At 45.4% G+C, this 17850-nt stretch overlaps 2 protein-coding genes and 1 long non-coding RNA gene across 6 annotated transcripts in view; 2 read left to right on the plus strand and 1 right to left on the minus strand.

The window, feature by feature from the left end:
- SLAMF1 (signaling lymphocytic activation molecule family member 1) overlaps window positions 1-3259 on the plus strand; it is a 36193-nt gene extending 32934 nt beyond the window's left edge. For 2 of the 3 annotated variants that reach the window (XM_019821314.3, XM_019821312.3), the window contains one exon: window positions 748-3259. In XM_019821314.3, the coding sequence (XP_019676873.2) occupies window positions 748-828 (81 nt within the window). In that variant the 3' untranslated portion in view covers window positions 829-3259. 3 annotated transcript variants of the gene reach the window in all.
- On the minus strand, window positions 3095-10358 carry LOC123382752. Its single transcript, XR_006591631.1, has 3 exons — window positions 10221-10358; window positions 5639-5768; window positions 3095-3218 (listed from the first exon to the last, which is right to left on the minus strand). It is a non-coding gene; the product is annotated as an uncharacterized LOC123382752 (long non-coding RNA).
- Window positions 10359-10496: 138 nt separating this feature from the next.
- CD84 (CD84 molecule) overlaps window positions 10497-17850 on the plus strand; it is a 28139-nt gene continuing 20785 nt past the window's right edge. For both annotated transcript variants that reach the window (XM_006943037.5, XM_045048699.1), the window contains exon 1: window positions 10497-10632. In XM_006943037.5, the coding sequence (XP_006943099.1) occupies window positions 10566-10632 (67 nt within the window). In that variant the 5' untranslated portion in view covers window positions 10497-10565. The remainder of the gene's footprint in view (window positions 10633-17850) is intronic.

Below are 17850 nucleotides of genomic sequence, written 5' to 3' on the forward strand. Positions count from 1 at the left end.
TGCGCCACCCAGGCGCCCCTAAATAAAGCATTTTCTGAGACAATTGAGGATCAAAAGGCCACAGAAATGCTTCCATTCGCCCCCTGCCCCAAAGCTCCCACAGCCGGACAGACACCCGGAAATGCCAGGGAAGATGCCCCGTCTGCATCGGGACTCTATTCTGAGGACGCTATCCTATCCAATGGGGAAAGTGAACACAAGAATCTGGCTTTAAAAAGTTTTAAGAAAGAATACAGATTTTTAAAGAAGTTTTCTTCACCGAAGCAGTCTGTTATATTTCACATTTTACAACAACCCCCCCCCCCGAATTCTTCCATTCTTGTCTTTCTTTCTCTACCTCTTGAGTGCACTTGACCTAGAAGATGTCTTTGCCCCAAGTCCTTGTCTCCTCTCCCTTCCTGTGGGCTGCAATCTTTCCTTCTCCCTTTGGGTCTCATTAACCCTTTCTAAACCTCAGTAAATTAGAACATCTTGGCTTCCCCAAACCGTGACCCGCGTCCAACCTAGAGCAGAGCCAATGGCTTTCCTTATAAGGCAGGGGCAGGACACAGAGCAAAGGGGGGCATCTCTCCTGGTCTTCCCAGTGGTGATTGTTGGTTGTGTGCGCACACGCGGGAGGGAGCTGGAGCCCCGGGGAGGAGGGGACGCTGGCAGCGGGGGACCCGAGTGCCATCCCCGGCAGGTCCCCCCGCCACCTGATACCTGAGACCGTCTCCTTTTACTAAGCAGCACGGTTTCTGTTTGCAGCCTGTGAAGCCAGTGCCTGAACCCACAGACTTCTGTTTTGCCCTCAGGAACCAAAGTCCATCACAGTCTACGCCAGCGTGACACTGCCGGAGAGCTGACCCCAGAGACTCAGCGAAGGGACTTTCTGTAGCAACGTGGAGGGGCCCGGATAAGCACCGCGCGTGGCCCCAGGTCCCAAGCTCCCCGCGACACTGTGCACACACATCTGCCTTCTTCTCAGATCGACGCCCTGGTGATGCTTCTTCCACAGCCACCCGTGGGATGGACGAGGGGCCAAGGCTTTCCAAGCGCTCAGCCTGCTCCTCGGGGCTCAGGCCCGGAACAGAGAACTACTTGGTGCAGCTTTCCAGCTCTGTGGTGTAGCAGACAGAATGAGTCACGTGGGTCCCGTGAGCTCAGTCCTCCAGGAGTCTTGCCCCTTGCCCGGACCGGACGATAAGAGCCAAAGGCGGGAAGCTGGGGCCCCCAGTGCCTCTCAGGCGGCTGCCCACCAGCCACGAAGCCTGGGACAGCTCACGTGCCTATGCCTGGTCTTGGGAGCCGACCCCGCTCCCCACGCAGCCCCGCTCAGGGCCCTGTGCCTCACTTTCTCCCTCTGGACGGGCAGTGAAGGGTGAACTCCTTATTATAGGTAGAACACTCTGGGATTATTCAATGAAAGAAGCTAATAGAGTCAGTACTTTATTTGCAAAACCCAGAAGCTGAAGGGTCAATAAACCAACAGCAAGACTGTGAAGTCTCTGAGCTTTGAATAATGGAAGGAAAATCACCCAAGAGTCTCAAAAAACTACAGGGTATTTAAGTATAATATTATAGAACATATATATATATATATATATACTTATATATGTGATATTTAAGTATTTAAGAACTCTGAAAAAATGTCCCATGCAGATGGCATTAGGTCTAAAGAAACGTGGCGAGAGTTTGCGATGACACCGTTACGGAGGAATTCAGGATTATCAGAAGTGGCCCCAGGCTGATCTTTCACTTCTCCAAATGATTTTTGAATCCCTATTTCTCTGTTGGCTCCATTGAACAGCAGTGTCGAGCCTCAGCAGAGACCCTCTCGCCACGTTCTGAACCCGTTTTACACCCACAGGGTCCTTACCAGGCACCCGTGTCCCACCCCTCCTCACGCTGCATTTATCCCGAAGTGGGAAATGAACATATTGTGACCCAACAGCTACAAGTAATTCCACGCTTCCTGACTTCAATTGCAGGCCAGAGACAGAAAGTGTCTCTTTCAGTAAAGTCCTACTTTCTTCCTCTTCTTGCTCTCAGACAGGCCTTCTTCAGTTTAAGCTCTTTTTTTCTGATGGGTTCTTCTATGACCTTAGTGAACGTGGGTTAGGAAATCACCAGCGATCTCACAACCATATAACGAGGGTCACCGACTGTTCAGCTCAAGGACGCTGAGTGCCAGGGGCACTGCTCTCGTCCTGATGGAACTAGACCCCGACTCCGCCACCCCCTCCCCTGCCTCAGTTGGACTCAGCAACCCAATAGCGGCCGGTGCCCCGTCTGCACCAAGGTGACCTCCTCCTTGTCTCTTCCTTTCTTGTTTCTAGTTCAGAGTTGGGGCCTGAGTGGCCAGTTCTAGGTCACGCGCCCGTGTCCTACCTCCAAGGGAGACTGGGAATTGAGTATCTGGAACGTTCCATTTTCGTAGTGCCTGGTGGGCTCTCCCTCTTAGGAGTTAGGAATTCTGCAAACGCAAGCAGTGGGATTCAATTCTGGGAAGGCAGAAAAAGAAAAAAAAAAGTTCGCTACACCACCCTGGTATAAACTGAGGCTCGTTAGCTGTCTATTCTCCGAAACCAAGGGAGCTACTATCAGGGATTTGTAAACTCTGAGGTTATGAGCACTCGGTCCTTTACTACGACTCACACTGTTCTAGCAGACCGGTTCCCAACACCTGGGTTTTTCCCGTGGCCGAACCCCAGCCGGTGGAAGGAAGGAAACAAAGTGGGGAAGAAGAGACTATCCCCTCAAAATTCCCAGACCTGGGCTCAAGACCTCACGGAGGAGGATGGCTGTGCCGTGCGGACTTTCAGGCCGACCTTCGAATGACATTTGACGTCCTGTTCTGCACCATCCAGGCTCCGGGTTCAAGCCGGAAAGCAGAGAGCCCTCAGCTCACACCCTTCCCTGAAAGGCACTGTTGCTGGGCTGGAGCGTTCCTTTTCCTCAGGCCTAAAGACGAGAAAAGTACAGTTTCCCCGTGTTTCTTCTCTCACGTCTTCTTTTGACTGAGCGTATCTGAATTCTGGAGAACTCAAGAGGAACAGACCATTCTCGGGCTTAAGGGACTGGTGGTGCTCTACAATACGGGCCGGTGTGGTCCCAGGCCTGTCCAGGACACTCACTCTGGCCACGCGAGCCGATGTGCTGGTAAAGGGTGCATATGGGGGCTGAAGGACCACGATTACAGTAAGTTACGTCTCTTCCTGAGTTGTTGTTTCTACCTCCTGGAAATGAATAAAATTCAGACAATCCATCAAGGAACCTACACTTTTGTCTTGCGTCACCTGAAGGATTCATAACGTAGCAGTATGGCAAGACACGTTCCGCAGACTTGTGTCTCTAAAGCTATGAAGCGCTGGGGGTGTCTCATTCGGTTTGATGAGGTGGGAAGCTGTCCCTTTCCTAGGGTGTGGGCAAGGGTTTTAGCTCAAGGTAGGAGCCACCCTCCCACAGAGACGAGAGCTGTGTGGGCCCACACCTGCTCGTATTCCCAAGGTGAAATAAATATTCGAGTTCCCTGGGGAGCTTTAAAAATATATACTGATGCCCAGACCCTATCGCAAACTCAAATGAAATCTGGGTTCAGATCTACAGAGCCACCTCCTTAGAACCACAAAGGATTTTGTGATGAGTTCCCCACAACAGCCACAAGGGGGAGACGTAGCAATACAGTCCACCCCACACCAGCAACCCCCACACTGCTTCTGGTCTAAAGGATCAGGACTGAGTCACAGATTCGCTGAAGCTGTGGTGGAATCCTCATCAGTTCCCAGCACTTGTGGGCTGGAGGGAGAGTTGACCCCTTTCGTTAGAGATAAGGAAGCCCATTGTGAACTGACGGCCAGCGCTAGTCAAGGTTCGCTGCAATTAGTTTCTGTCACAGAAGACTCCTAATTTTATTCAACGCTTCCCTCATTCACCAGAGTTATTAAGTTCCTACTAAGTGTTAGAGCTTGTCATCTAGGGGGAGATACAAAGGACACAGACAATCGCAACATCATGATAGGTAGACGAGCACATGATGCTCTGGGATCCATGGGACGATAAAGGAGATACTGTTAGTAATTACAACGGGGCAATGGTTGGGCAAACCAGAATGTGTTAGTCACCTTAATGACAGGGATGCTCAGGAAGCTCATAGGAGGTGAGCCAGACTCAGAGGGAGGAGTGAGGAGAGTAGGCTTATTTTAGATAAAAAGTTTGAAGGAACAATGAAAATGTAGAAAATTTCCAGCCAAAGATGAAACACTGCAGCTCAGAATTAAAAAAAAAAAAAAAAAAAAAAAAAAGAATCAAGATATCAGAGTTACCTTTACTGCAGTCACACTTTGGAGGTGAGTATTAGATGAGAGGGGGGAAAAAAGCATAATTTATGCAAATATTTATGCAAATAGTCAACACTAAATGTGTGCAATTGTTCTGCAAAATTTATACTCTTGCTGACAGTACATTAAAGTTCCTTCTTTCCCTTTCCTCAATAGCAATTGATATTAGCCAATTTTCTTGGCCAATCACATATGTGATACAACACAGTTGGGTGTGGGTTTTTTTCAATGTTTATTTATATTGAGAAAGTGCATATGCATAAGACAGTTGGGGAGGGGCAGAGAGAGAGAGGACAGAGAGAATCCCAAGCAGGTCACGAGACTCAATCTCATGACTGTGGGATCATGAACTGAGCCAAAATCAAGAGTCAAATGTTTTCTGGCTCTTGATCTCGGCTCAGGTCATGGTCTCACGGTTTGTGAGTTCAAGCTCCTTGTCGGGCTGTGTGCTGATGCTGAGGAGTCTGCTTGGGATTCTCTCTCTTTCTCTCTCTGCCACTCATTCTCTCTCTCTCTCTCTCTCTCTCAAAATAAATGAACTTAAAAAAAAAATTTTTTTTAATTAAAAAAAAAAAAGTCAGACATTTAACCAACTGAGCCATCTAGGTGCCCCATAACACCGTTGTTTTAATGTTCATTAAAATTATGTCTAATTTTTAGACATGAATTTATGTCTCTTTGTAGATTATAACCTCTTTGAAAATATTTTTAAACTATTTTTCCAGATCACCATTATAATAAAAATCAATTTGTCATCCAACATATTAATATTTCAAAAAATCACAAGGTATTAATTAGTTAAGTGCCCTTTAAAATTTTTTTTAATGTTTATTTTTGAGAGAGAGACACAGAGTGAGTGGAGGAGGGGCAGGGAGAGAGGGAGACACAGAATCCGAAGCAGGCTCCAGGCTCCCAGCTGTCAGCACAGAGCCCGACCCGGGGCTCAAACTCACGAACCGTGAGATCATGACCTGAGCTGAAGTCGGAGGCTGAACTGACCCAGGTGCCCCGCCACTGTTTTCTAATATCGTCTTAGCCCATTCGGGCTGCTGTGACAAAATACTGTAAACTAGGTGGCTTATAAACAACAGAAATTGCTCTCTCGTGGTTCTTGAGGGAAGAAAGTGCCAGATCACGGTGCCAGCAGATTGGTGCGGGGAGGACCAGATTCCTGGTGTGAATGGCCGTCTTCGCACCGTGTCCTCACATGGCGGAAGGGGGAGGACGCTCTCTGGGGCCATTTTTATAAGGGCACAATCCCACTCATGAAGGCTCCATTCAAATCACTTTCCAAACCACCCCCCCCCCCAACTTCCCACCTGATAGCATCACATTGGCGGTTAGATTTCAACATATGGATGGTAGGGGGACATGAACATTCATCCACAGCCGCCATTTTCGGTCCACATACACCAGCAGCATTGCAAGAGTTTCGGTGCTTCCGTATCCCTGCCAACATGTGATATAGTGAGTCAGGTTTCTCCAGAGAAACAGAACCAATTGGATATATACATGTATAGCCAGAATGGGGTTTATCCTAAGGATTTGGCTCATGTGATGATGGAGCCTGAAAAGTCTCACAGCCTGCTGTCTGCCAGTCGAAGAGGCGGGAACATTGGTGCTGTACCTTCCAGAGTCCAGGAGCACCGATGTGCAATCCCCAGGCACAGGGCAGGAGGCCGATGACTCCGCCTTACTCCGTGCACCGATTCCCGTGCTAACCTCCCCCAGGAACACCCTCCCAACACACTCAGAAATTGTGTTTTACCAGCCCTCCGGGTATCCTGTGGCCCGGTCAGATTGACACATGAAATTAACCAGCACAGTGAGTTGTTGTTTTATTTTTTTTTTTTTCATTTTACCCATTTTAAAGGATGTATAGAAGTACCTTACTGTGGTTTGACTTGATTTCCCTGATGGCTAATGACGTTGAGCATCTTGTCACGTACCTGTTGGCCATCTGTGTGTCTTCTTTAGAAAAATGTCTATTCAGATCTTCTGCCCATTTTCTTCAAAATTTTTTTTAAATGTGTATTCATTTTTTTGAGAGACAGAGTGTGAGTGGCAGAGTGGGAGGGGCAGAGAGAGAGGGAGACACAGAATCCAAAGCAAGCTCCAGGCTCGGAACTGACAGCACAGAGCCTGATTTATTTCTCATTTATTTCTGCTCCAACCTGTGTTATTTCCTTCCTTCCACTAACTTTGGGCATCACTCGGTCTTCTTTTTCTAGTTCCTTGAGGTGGAAAGTTATTTATCTGGGACTTTTCTTGTTTTTTTTTTTGAGATAGGCATTTATGGCTATAAGCTTTCCACTTAGAACTGCTTTCGCCACGTCTCACAAATTTTGGTATATTTCCATTCTAATTCATCGTCAGGTATTTAAAAAATTTCTTTTGGTTTCTTCTTTGACCTATTAGTTGTTCAGGAACATGTTGTTTAATCTCCACATATTTAAGAATTTTCTAGTTTTCTTCGCATAATTTCTAGTTTCATACCGTTGTGGTCAGAAAAGGTGGTTGGTATGAATTCAATTCTCTTTTAATTTATTAAGAACTGTTTTGTGGCCTAACGTATGACCTATTCTGGAACATGTTCCATGTGCACTGGAGAAGAATGCATATTCTGCTCCTTTTGAATAGAATGTTCTGTGTATCTGCTAAGTCCATTTGGACTAATGGGTAATTTAAGGCTGAGCTTTGCCTATCATTTTCTTTCTTTAAAAAAATTTTTTTAGGGGCGCCTGGGTGGCGCAGTCGGTTAAGCGTCCGACTTCAACCAGGTCACGATCTCGCGGTCCGTGAGTTCGAGCCCCGCGTCAGGCTCTGGGCTGATGGCTCGGAGCCTGGAGCCTGTTTCCGATTCTGTGTCTCCCTCTCTCTCTGCCCCTCCCCCGTTCATGCTCTGTCTCTCTCTGTCCCAAAAATAAATAAAAAACTTTGAAAAAAAAATTAAAAAAAAAATTTTTTTAATGTATATTTATTTTTGAGACAGAGAGAGAGACAGAACATGAGCAGGGGAGGGGCAGAGAGAGAGGGAGACACAGAATCCAAAGCAGATTCCAGGCTCTGAGCTGTCAGCACAGAGCCCAATGCAGGGCTCGAACTTAAGAACCATGACATCATGACCTGAGGTGAAGTCGGACGTTTAACCGACTGAGCCACCCAGATGCCCCCTCCCCCCCATCATTTTCTGTCTGGATGATCTATGCATTGATGTAAATGGGGTATTAAAGTCTCCTACTGTTATTGTTTCGTTGTCAATTTTTTCTTTTAGGTTTTTTTTTTTCGTATTTGCTTTATGTATTTAGGTGCTCCTATGTTGGACGCATACATTTTTATAAATGTTATATCCTCTTGCTGGATTGTCTTCTTTATCATTATGTAATTTGATGTCTATAACTTAAGATGTAAAGGCAGACACAGATGGAAGGTGAAGGGATGGAAAAAGATATTCCATGCAGGTGGAAACCAAAAGAAAGCGGAAGTAGCTATACCTATATCAGACAAAATAGTTTTTACTTTTTTAATGTTTATTCATTTTTGAGAGAGAGAGAGAGCACGAGTGGGGGAGGTGCAGAGAGAGAGGGCGATGAAGGATCCAGTGTGGGTTCAGCACTAACAGCAAACACTTGAACCCATGGACCGCAAGATCATGACCTGAGTCAATCAATGATCAGACGCTCAACCAACTGAGCCACCCAGGCACCCCGGACAAAACGGACTCTAAAAACAAAAGATAGTGTATATTCAGGTGTAATATTTTTTACTCTATTCTGCTTTGCTTTATTTATTTTCCTGGGAATGTAGCCCTTCCCTCTGCATGGCAGTGTGAGGGAGAAGCTGCTCATTAATATTTCACTTAGAATCAAATTAAGCTGGAATAGGGGGCGCTTGGGTGACTCCGTCGATTAAGCGTCTGACTTCAGCTCAGGTCATGATCTCGTGGTTGGTGGGTTCGAGCCCAGCATTGGGCTCTGTGCTGACAGCTCAGAGCCTGGAGCCTGCTTCAGATTCTGCGTCTGCCTCTCTCTCTCTGACCCTTCCCCACTCGTGCTCTCTCTCTCTCTCTCTCTCTCTCTCTCTCAAAAATAAATAAACATTAAAAAAAATTAAGCTGGAATAGGATTCATCTGTAATTAACCTAACCCCTCACCTCCTTCGCCACCCGTGCCTTTTAGATCTTGCTGATATTTGAGGTGGGACAATGTTGGGCTGCAGTTTCTTTTTTGTTTACTTTTGTGTTAAAACTCTGGAATCCAACTATTATGAAATATGCGATACCATACAACTTGCCTCTGATTTCCAGCCCCTCCTCAGTGCCACTTTCTCAGCAAAATTCCGGGGGGGATGGGACTTGTTGGGCAAGACAATTTGGTCTTGCACTGGGGGCTTCCAAATTCCAGCCTGTCTTGCCAGCCCACACCATCACATAAGTTTCATCTCATTTGTCCTTCTCCTCAAAGTCTCTGTTTTTGGCAGACTCTCTCTTCTGCTGGTCTGTACCCCAGACCAGATGCTGCCCCAAGTCTTGAGCTGTTTGGCTCTCTGCTCAACTACAAAGGGCATATTTTTTCACCGGAATTCAGTCCATCAAGGTTTTTTTGCATACCTTGTACGTCCCGTAGAAAATCTTGATTTTTATTTTGTTGTTGTTGTTGTTGTTATGGGATGGAAGGACTTGTGTATCTTTCTGCATCATATCAAGAGACGAAGTCTCAGAAGTTAGTATCTTCGTGATAAAAATAGCCTAGTTGTCAGGCAATAAGGCTGAAACACAGAGACACCGGCCTACGCCCAACAGGAGATAAATCCCTGAGTAATGGACCAATCTAGGATTTTTGAAGACATAGACATGAGACCAAGCAAGGGCTGTGCACTGTAAGGGAAGATTGAGCATCTTACAGAGAATGAAGGCGGAAGAAAGAGAATACAAAGTCGGCTTTTCAGCAGCTCTTGGCAACTGCATACCCTTTCTTCTTTCTTCCTTCTCTGTGCCACGAATACGTGATTGATGTGTGTTTTTGCACGTGCAGCAATTACATATTTCAGGAAGACCTCTTGCGAAAAATATGAAAGTAATATGGTTCAATCTTGTGAGTGAAATACTCAATTTGGGCAGTTTCATTTTTATTGTCAATGTTTCTTCGGTGCCAGACAGCTGCCTAGCTCAGCACGTGCTACCTTTATGTAGATAAAGGAAACCAACTACTCGATTTTGGCCAAGTATGTATGAAGAATGAGGAGGAGGATAGGTCGATGAATGACCCCGAAGGCCCAGGAAGGGGCTAAGGACTCCTCTCCGTGGGAAAAGCTTTACTTAGGTCTCAGGGGCCATGTCCTCTGTTTCCCCAGCACTCTCCAGAACTGCTGGGTTCGGGTTTAAACTGCTTGGCTTCTGGGCCCCAATATTTATTCCCGCCACCGCTCCCTGACACCCCACACCCCTACGAGTTCCCTGATATTCTTCTAACAGGGAGTGGGAGGTCTCTACCAGAGAACAGTCAGTCCTGTGTTACATCTGGCTCAATCATAATGTAATTATATTCATTATATTATATAGTAGATGCATTGTGTACATAATATATAATGTATATAATCAACATAACTATACACAAAACAATTATATATAGTAGAATTATATATAATCCTATTATATATGATTACATTTAACTATAATTACATAATGTGAGTTGTTACCATTTTTAGACTCCTATCCTGTCAACACATTCTTCCTATTCCGTCTTCCCCTACCGCCTTTCGCCCAATAATGCGAACTTGCTTTTCAGGTCTGCCCCAGCTGGACTCTCAGCTCCTCTAGAAAGCCTTCCCCACACGCAACTTGCCTGGGTTAGAGACCCCTGCTGCTCTCCCAGTCCCCCGGATTTTCTCTATTGCGACTACCATCCTCTGTGGGAATTGCGTGTTTAATGGTTGATCTCCCCAGCAAGAACCTCGAGCTCCACGAAGGGAGAGACATCCGCTGCTTTGTCGCTCTTTATATTGCCCGCGCCCAGAAGAGTGCCTGGCACGCAGCAAGCATCCAATAAGCATTTGTTGAATAAATAGTTAATTAATGCTAGGCATTTTGTGTTATACGATGGGAAAAAAATTATCATCGTAATACATGGGACAGTGTTTGCCCAATCCGCTAGCTCACACTTCCTTTCTTAGTCGGGGCTATAAACCGAGCAAGGGAACTTCACGTGAAACGGTCTCTTTGCCGGAGGAACGCCTTCCTGTCCACATATGATTACACGCTGGAAGAAGATGGGTCAGCACTACCTGTGGACCTTGCTCCTTTGCCTGCAAACCTGTGAGTTCTGACCTTTGTTGATGCCCTTCCTAGACTTCCATTAAGTTTGAGAAATCGCCCTTGAGGAAGACTTTGACTTGCCCTCTTGGTCTATGTTAGTGCGCACACCCTGGGTCTCAAAAGGTATCCAACTGGCTGGGGAGAGACCTAGGATCCAAACGTAACTGTCCTTCAGCTTTAGAGTTTATATTTCTGAATTTCATCTGTGCCCAGTGTCCAACAGTTTGAGACAAACCCCTCTGCTCCAGAGCGACAGCACTTGGTAAGCCCACCCAGAAAGCCATCTAAAACCTGGAATAACTTAAAAGCATTTCTTTTTGGCCTTAGATTCTGGTGCATGGTTTTTGACAGAGGTGTGCCCTTCCCGGGGATGTGTCCTTGCTCCCCCAGGTTAGAGTAATGCATGCTCGTGATTATCATCGTGGACACTTTATCTCTCTTAGCTCCCTTTGTTTTCAAAGCACATTCAGAGCTATTATTACTCTGCTTCTGTCCTCCAAACCCTCTAAAATAAATGAGGAAGAGACTGGTATTTCCATTTTGCAAGTAAGTTAGATCTCAAAAAAGAAATGGAGAACTCGAAATACTGTTTTTCTTACCTCCGGCTTAACAGTAACCTACAAGGACACATGAATATTTGTTGTTGTTAGTACAAAGAAAACTATGCAACATTAACACAGCTCTGGGAGTGTCTTGTCATTGCCTGTATTTTCTCAGTAAATTCAAACAATAGCCTTCTGTATATAAAAATTGACTATGCTCGACATTTCTATTATTCTATTTTTTTTTGAGAGAGAGAGAGAAAGAGAGCTCACGTGCACATGTGTACCTGTGTGAGCAGGGGAAGGGCAGGCATAGGGGGAGAGAGAATTCCAAGGCAGAGCCCAATGCGGGACTCAATGTCACGACCCTGAGATCACGACCTGAGCCAAAATCAAGAGTCAGACACTTAACCGACTGAACTATCCAGGTACCCCTGATGACATTTCTAAATCTACATATAGTCTCTCCTACCCCCTTGGGAAAATGGACGAGCAAATTCCTGGCATGTGTTAGAACACAGAGAATCTGGCGGGTTGGGATTTCCTAAAAAGGTAGAAATCAATACACTTTGCTCTCTCTGGTTCCTTTGACCATTTAAAACTGTGGCTCCTTTCATTTGAGCTCCATGGAGATCGCCACTACCAGGAATAGATATTGTTAATCCCGTTGCATACAAAAAAAGTATAAGCTAAGATCAGATTAAACAATGCACCTAAAGTTTCACAGCCTGAAATTTATAAGGCTTGAAAGGGACACTGGTTCCTCCAATCCCAAAGCTAGAGATCTTTCTGCTACCCTCTTTCTGGCCTCCTCTCATTAAGTTTTCAACGTCTTTAAAAAAAATTGTTTTAATGTTTATTTTTGAGAGAGACAGAGTGCAAGCTGGGGAAGGGCAGAGAGAGAGGGAGACACAGCCTCCTAAGCAGGGCTCCAGGCTCCGAGCTGGCAGCCCAGAGCCTGACGTGGGGTTTGAACCCACAAACTGTGAGATCACGACCTGAGCCAAAGTCGGACACTTAACCGACCGAGCTGCCCAGGAGCCTCAACTTTTCAATTTCTCGATGCTCTTTGAAGTGCTCGCAGATTTAATGTGATCCCTATCAAAATACCAAGAGCATGTTTCACAGAACTAGGATAAACGATCCGAAAATTCAGACAGAACCACAAAAGACCCCCAATAGACAGAGCAATCTTGAAAAAGAAAGAGAACTGGAGGCATCACAATCCCTGAGTTATCCTACAAAGCCGCAGTAATCAAGACAGTATGATACTGGCACAAAAATAGACACATAGATCAATGGCACAGGACAGAGAGCCCAGAAATAAACCAATGATTATATGGTCAATTAATTTTCAACAAAGAAGGCAAGAATATGCAATTAAAAAAAAAGAATGTTCTTCAACGAATGGTACTGGGGAAACCGGACAGCCACATGCGAAAGAACGAAACTGGACCACTTTCTAGCATCATATACAAAAATAAACTCAAAATGGATTAAAGTCCTAAATGTGTGATAAGAAACCATAAAAATCCTAGAAGAGAGCACAGGCTGTAATTCTGCAACACGGGCCATAGCAACATTTTTCTAGATATCTCTTCTGAGGCGCAGGCAACAAAAACCAAACATAAACTATTTGGACTGTGTGAAAAGACAAGCCTTTTGCACAGCGAAGGAAACCGTCGAGAAAACTAAAAGACAACCTACTGAATGGAAGAAGGTGCTCGCAAATGACATATGCAAAAGATTCCTCTGAAATCACTGAAATAAAAGAAGTCTGGGCAGGCAAACTCATGACTCTTCCATGTTGGAAAACTTTTCTCAAAGAACCAAGAGTCACAGTCTTATGCTTCAAATGCCACTCTCTCATCATGACTTGTGACTATGATCCTGACTGACTCTGCACGTGTCTAGCCACCCACCCTCTTGGGTAGAAGGTGGAAAAGTCCCCCACTTCTGCTCCGTGCCCGTTTCCTTCTCTGTGTTCTTTCTCGTGCTCTTTTAATTCTTCCTTTTCTCTACACTTGCTTCAGTTTCTTCAACCCCTCGCCCACCTTGCCTTTCCTGCCCTCCAGCGATAATAGTAATAACTAATCACTTATGGATCATTGCTCTACATTGTCTTTAGGTATTATTTAGCTTAATCCCCAAAATAGCATATGAGACGAGTATTACCAATACCCTAACTTTGCAGATGAAACCCAGAAAACTAGAGATCGTTTAGCCAAAGCGTGGAGGAAGTAGGATTTGAACGCCAAAGTCTTTAGACTGAACCACTGAACAAGACTGCCTTTGCCCACTTTGACGCTGATACGGAAGAAAATACTGCCCCCACTGTTGATCGTGATTGCATTTTGGGACTTGTCAGTGGAGAGTGGTGATTTATTCCCGCAAAGACAGGAATATTCAGGCAGAGAATGGGGCTGGTGGGCAAGTCTTTGACAACAAACAAAAAGTGTAGGCAGGCCACTGAGGCAGAATATCCAAGGAAATGACCATATCCAGACATGGTTCAAGTACCAGTCATATCCATATGATATGAGTTGACTCAAATTAGCTTCTTCAAAGTAAACAAAGAGAGAGGCTGCTAACTTTCCCAAGGTCTCATGGCTGTCCAATATCAACAAGGTCTTGATGTCCTGTCGAACGTATAACACAGTGAGTGGGAGCATTTCAGAAGTCGATAGTTAGAAGTCTAAGAGGTGAGTGGACCCACTGGGTATCTATCTGTCCACAGATAAGTCCCAACCATCATCCTGGGGGTTAGACACAAGACTTCGTGGCTGGAGAGTCCTGTGAGATCCCACTGGTCACTAGTCCAGAGTCCTTGTAGAGAGCGACTTTTGAGATAAAGATAAAGCCTCTGTTCTAGAAAGAGGTTTGGGCAGGTTGTTGCCACAATCAGAAAGGCTTCCAAAGCGGAAGCCCAGTTATAGAAAAGAAAAAAAATACGTATGGGGGAAACTGGATATCAAGATATCAGCTCAAAAGTCCAGTTTCCAAATAGAGGCTGGGAAGCTGCATCTGTGTGCCAACACGAAACTAAGAGGAGGCGGCCCGATGCGCTGAGGCAGGCCTGGAGATCAGCATGGTGACTGACCAAGCAGCCAACGTGTCTTCACAATGGGAGCTCCAAGCTTCAGTGCTAGGCCACCCAGGCTATTCAGGTGTTTCCTGAATCAAATCTTTCCTGTCCTGAACCTTAGAGACAAATGAACCTGCAAATCTGGGGTTACTAGGCTTACCTATGCGGCAGCTGGAAAAGAAAGAGGTATGAGCAATCAGTTGGGGGACAGATGTTGGTGGCACGAGGCACCCATATTTTCTTCATTATACTCAACTTTTGATTGTACGCCACAGAGGCAAGTGGTGATAGAACAGTGGTTGGCCAGGATCCCAACCCGGGTTTGAGAACTTGTGTGCGTGTTTGTTGTCGTTTGTTTGTTTTGAAGAAATGGATCAAGTCAACCCAGACCTCAGAGAAGATGACAGAAAGTAAAAAGAATCCAGCCGACAATAGTAGAGTATCGTGTGGGGGTGTCGGTTCCTTTTCTTAAAGCCTCGTGACCGAGGACCTGCCACCCTCATGGAGAATGACACAAAACTGGCTGCTCAACCCTTTGCTTCCTCTCTGGTCTCTGCTTCCCTTCACTCAGTGTAATCTGCTGGAGCGCACTCTTTTCCGGGGGCTGTAGGGCACAGCCACCTCCAGCCCCCCTTCCGGGGCTGCAAAATCCGGGGGGGGGTTCTCCCCCGACTTATTGATCTAGGAGAGGCAGTGGGTGGGAGGAGAGGAGGGGATGGTTAGTTAGAGCCCAAAAAAGCCCAAGAAATGCTTATTTGAAGGATCCTGGAGACGCCAGGGCACGCAGATGGACGTTAGGCAACAGCACACTCTTCCTCGTCGCTGCTCTCGGTGGCAGCTCTGTGCTGGCCTTCTCCAACGTGTCTCCTTGTCCCTTTGGAGTTGCCTGGGGTGTTATTTTCATCCCTGTAACCACAGCTCTTTGCTTGATATAACAAACGCATACAAGCGCCTACTATATGCCAGGCATTGTTCTAAGAAATTTCCAAACATTAATTCATTTAACCCTTGTAACACATCTACGGGGTAAGTGCCACTAGTCGCTTCATTTTAAAGCTGATAAAACTGGGGCACAGAGAGGTTGCTCACTTTCCCAGGGTCTCATGGCTGTCCAGGCTCAGGCAGTCTGGTTTTTCTTCGCTAAGGGGACCCCCAAGCCCACACCCCAGGGTTCCAGCCTTTTCTTGCCTTTGCTTCTCCTGTAGTATTGCTATGCTCTCCCCTCCCTTCTGTGGTCTGGTGTATGAAGTCAGGAAGTCACCCTCATCGAGCGATGTTGTAAATATGGGTCACCTCTTCTTCACTGGCCTCCCAAGGCTGGTCAGCAACCCCTTTATCCTTTTAATCAATGTGTTACCGACTCTCTAGGATGTTCCTTATAGTAACACTTCCTCAACATTTTTACATTCATCGAAATAATAATGGCAACTACCATTATGTGTCCCAGGCATTAAGCAGAGTACACATCTTCGCAATTGCATTTAATAATTATCCACATTTTAGGGGTGCCTGGGTGGTCCGACTTCAACTCAGTTCATCCCTCACGGTTCGTGAGTTCAAGCCCCACGCCGGGCTCTGTGCTGACAGCCCGGAGCCTGGAGCCTGCTTCGGATTCTGTGTCCCCCACTCTCTCTGCCCCTCCCCTGCTTGCACTCTGTCTCTCTCTCTCTCAAAAATAAATAAACATTAAAAAATTTTAAAAATAATTATCCACATTTTAGAGGTAAGGAAACTAAGAGAATTTCAATAATTTTCTCAACATAGCACAGCTAGGTTCAGATAGACTGGATTCAACACCCGTGCTCCCAATCTTTACATTTAGCTAGACCCACCCTCCCCTCTTTCCTCTTAGCAGGTGGCCATACCTTCTACATTTCTAAAGAGATGCAGGCTATCGAGCGTGGCTATCTTCTCTTTTATCCTCTCTACTCCAAAATATCTGCTATGTATTAAGCACCTGTGGGTGCCCCCAAACAATTCTGTGAGGTGGGTATTTTTACATCCCATCTTGTAGCAAACGATAAGGGTCTCAGTAAATGTCAGGGATTGAACTTGAATACAGCCCCACCTGGCTCAAACCTGCGTTCCCTCCACCCCCCCAAGCGGCCTCTCTTCCACCCCCACACCTACAACAATATACGAAATGCCCCGCCCTTTCAGGTATCATCTCCTTTTTCCACACTAAGACATGACCCTCCTCTGATTGAAAACCTCTGCGTTTCCACTGCCCACCATTTCCATTCAACCTTTTGTTCAACGGCAAGTGTTAGTGGTCTGTGTCTCTGCACTGTCCCAGGTCTGGGGATTTGAGGGTAAAGTCCCTGCACTCAGGTCATTCACAGCATCCAGAAACACACACAGGTTCACGACTGCCACATAACAGGGCACACAGACTGTGAAGGGAAAACACAGAGCTTCAGAGAGCCCATGAGTAGGAAGGAACACCCAACCTAGAGTGGGGCCGATCAGGGAAATCTTCTTCTTTATGTGAAGACTCTTTGTCATCTTCTCTACCACCTACCCCAACTAATCTCTTCTCTTCTGTCTTTTTTTTTTTTTAGATAAAATTGGTATATAGCATTATATAAGTTCCAAGGGTACAACACTATGATTTGACATCCGTATACACTACAAAATATCACCACCAGAACTCTAGTTACTGTCCATCACCATGTCGTTGACCTTCACCCATTTTGCCCACCCTCCAACCCTTTATGGGAACCATCAATCTGTTCTCTATATCAATGAGTTTGTTTTTGTAGTATTTGTTTAGTTGTTTGGTTTTTTTTGTTTTTTTTTTTTAGATTTAATATACGAGTGCAGCCGTACGGTATTGGTCTTTCTCTTACTTACTTCACTTAGCATAATACCCTCAAGGTCCATCCATTGCAGACGGCAAGATTTCATTCTTGTTTATGGCTGGGTAGTAATCCATCACCATTCATATCCATTGATGGACAATTAGATTATTTCCCTATCTTGGCTATTGTAAATAATGCTACGATGAACAGAGGGGTGCATATATCTTGTTTGAATTAGCGTTTTCGTATTCTTCAACTAAATACCCAAAAGTGGAATAGCTGGACCGTATGGTAATTCCCATTCTTAATTTCTTGAGGAATCCCCATACTGTTTTCCATAGAGGCCGCACCAGTCTACATTCCCACCAACAGCGTATGAGGGTTCCCTTCTCTCCTCTTCCTCTTCAGCACGTGTTATTTCTTGTCTTTTTGATAACAGCCATTCTAATAGCTGTGGTTTTGATTTGCTCTTCCCTGATGATTGGTGATGTTGAACATCTTTTCACGTACCTATGGCCATCTATGTCTTCTTTGGAAAAGTGTCTATTCAGATTCTCTGACCATTTTTTAGTCAGGTTGTTTGTTTTTTTCATTGTTGAGTTGTATGAGTTCTTTACATATACTAGATATTAACCCCCTATGAGATATATGATTTGTAAATATCTTCTTGCATTAGTGGGTTTCCTTTGTGTTTTGATGATGGTTTCCTTCACTGTGCAGCAGCTTTTTAATTCTAGGTAGTTCCATTTGTTTATTTTTCCTTTTGTTTCCTTTGCCTTTGGTGTTGCAT

This window comes from Felis catus, chromosome F1, assembly GCF_018350175.1.
Source record: "Felis catus isolate Fca126 chromosome F1, F.catus_Fca126_mat1.0, whole genome shotgun sequence".
NCBI lineage: Eukaryota > Metazoa > Chordata > Mammalia > Carnivora > Felidae > Felis > Felis catus.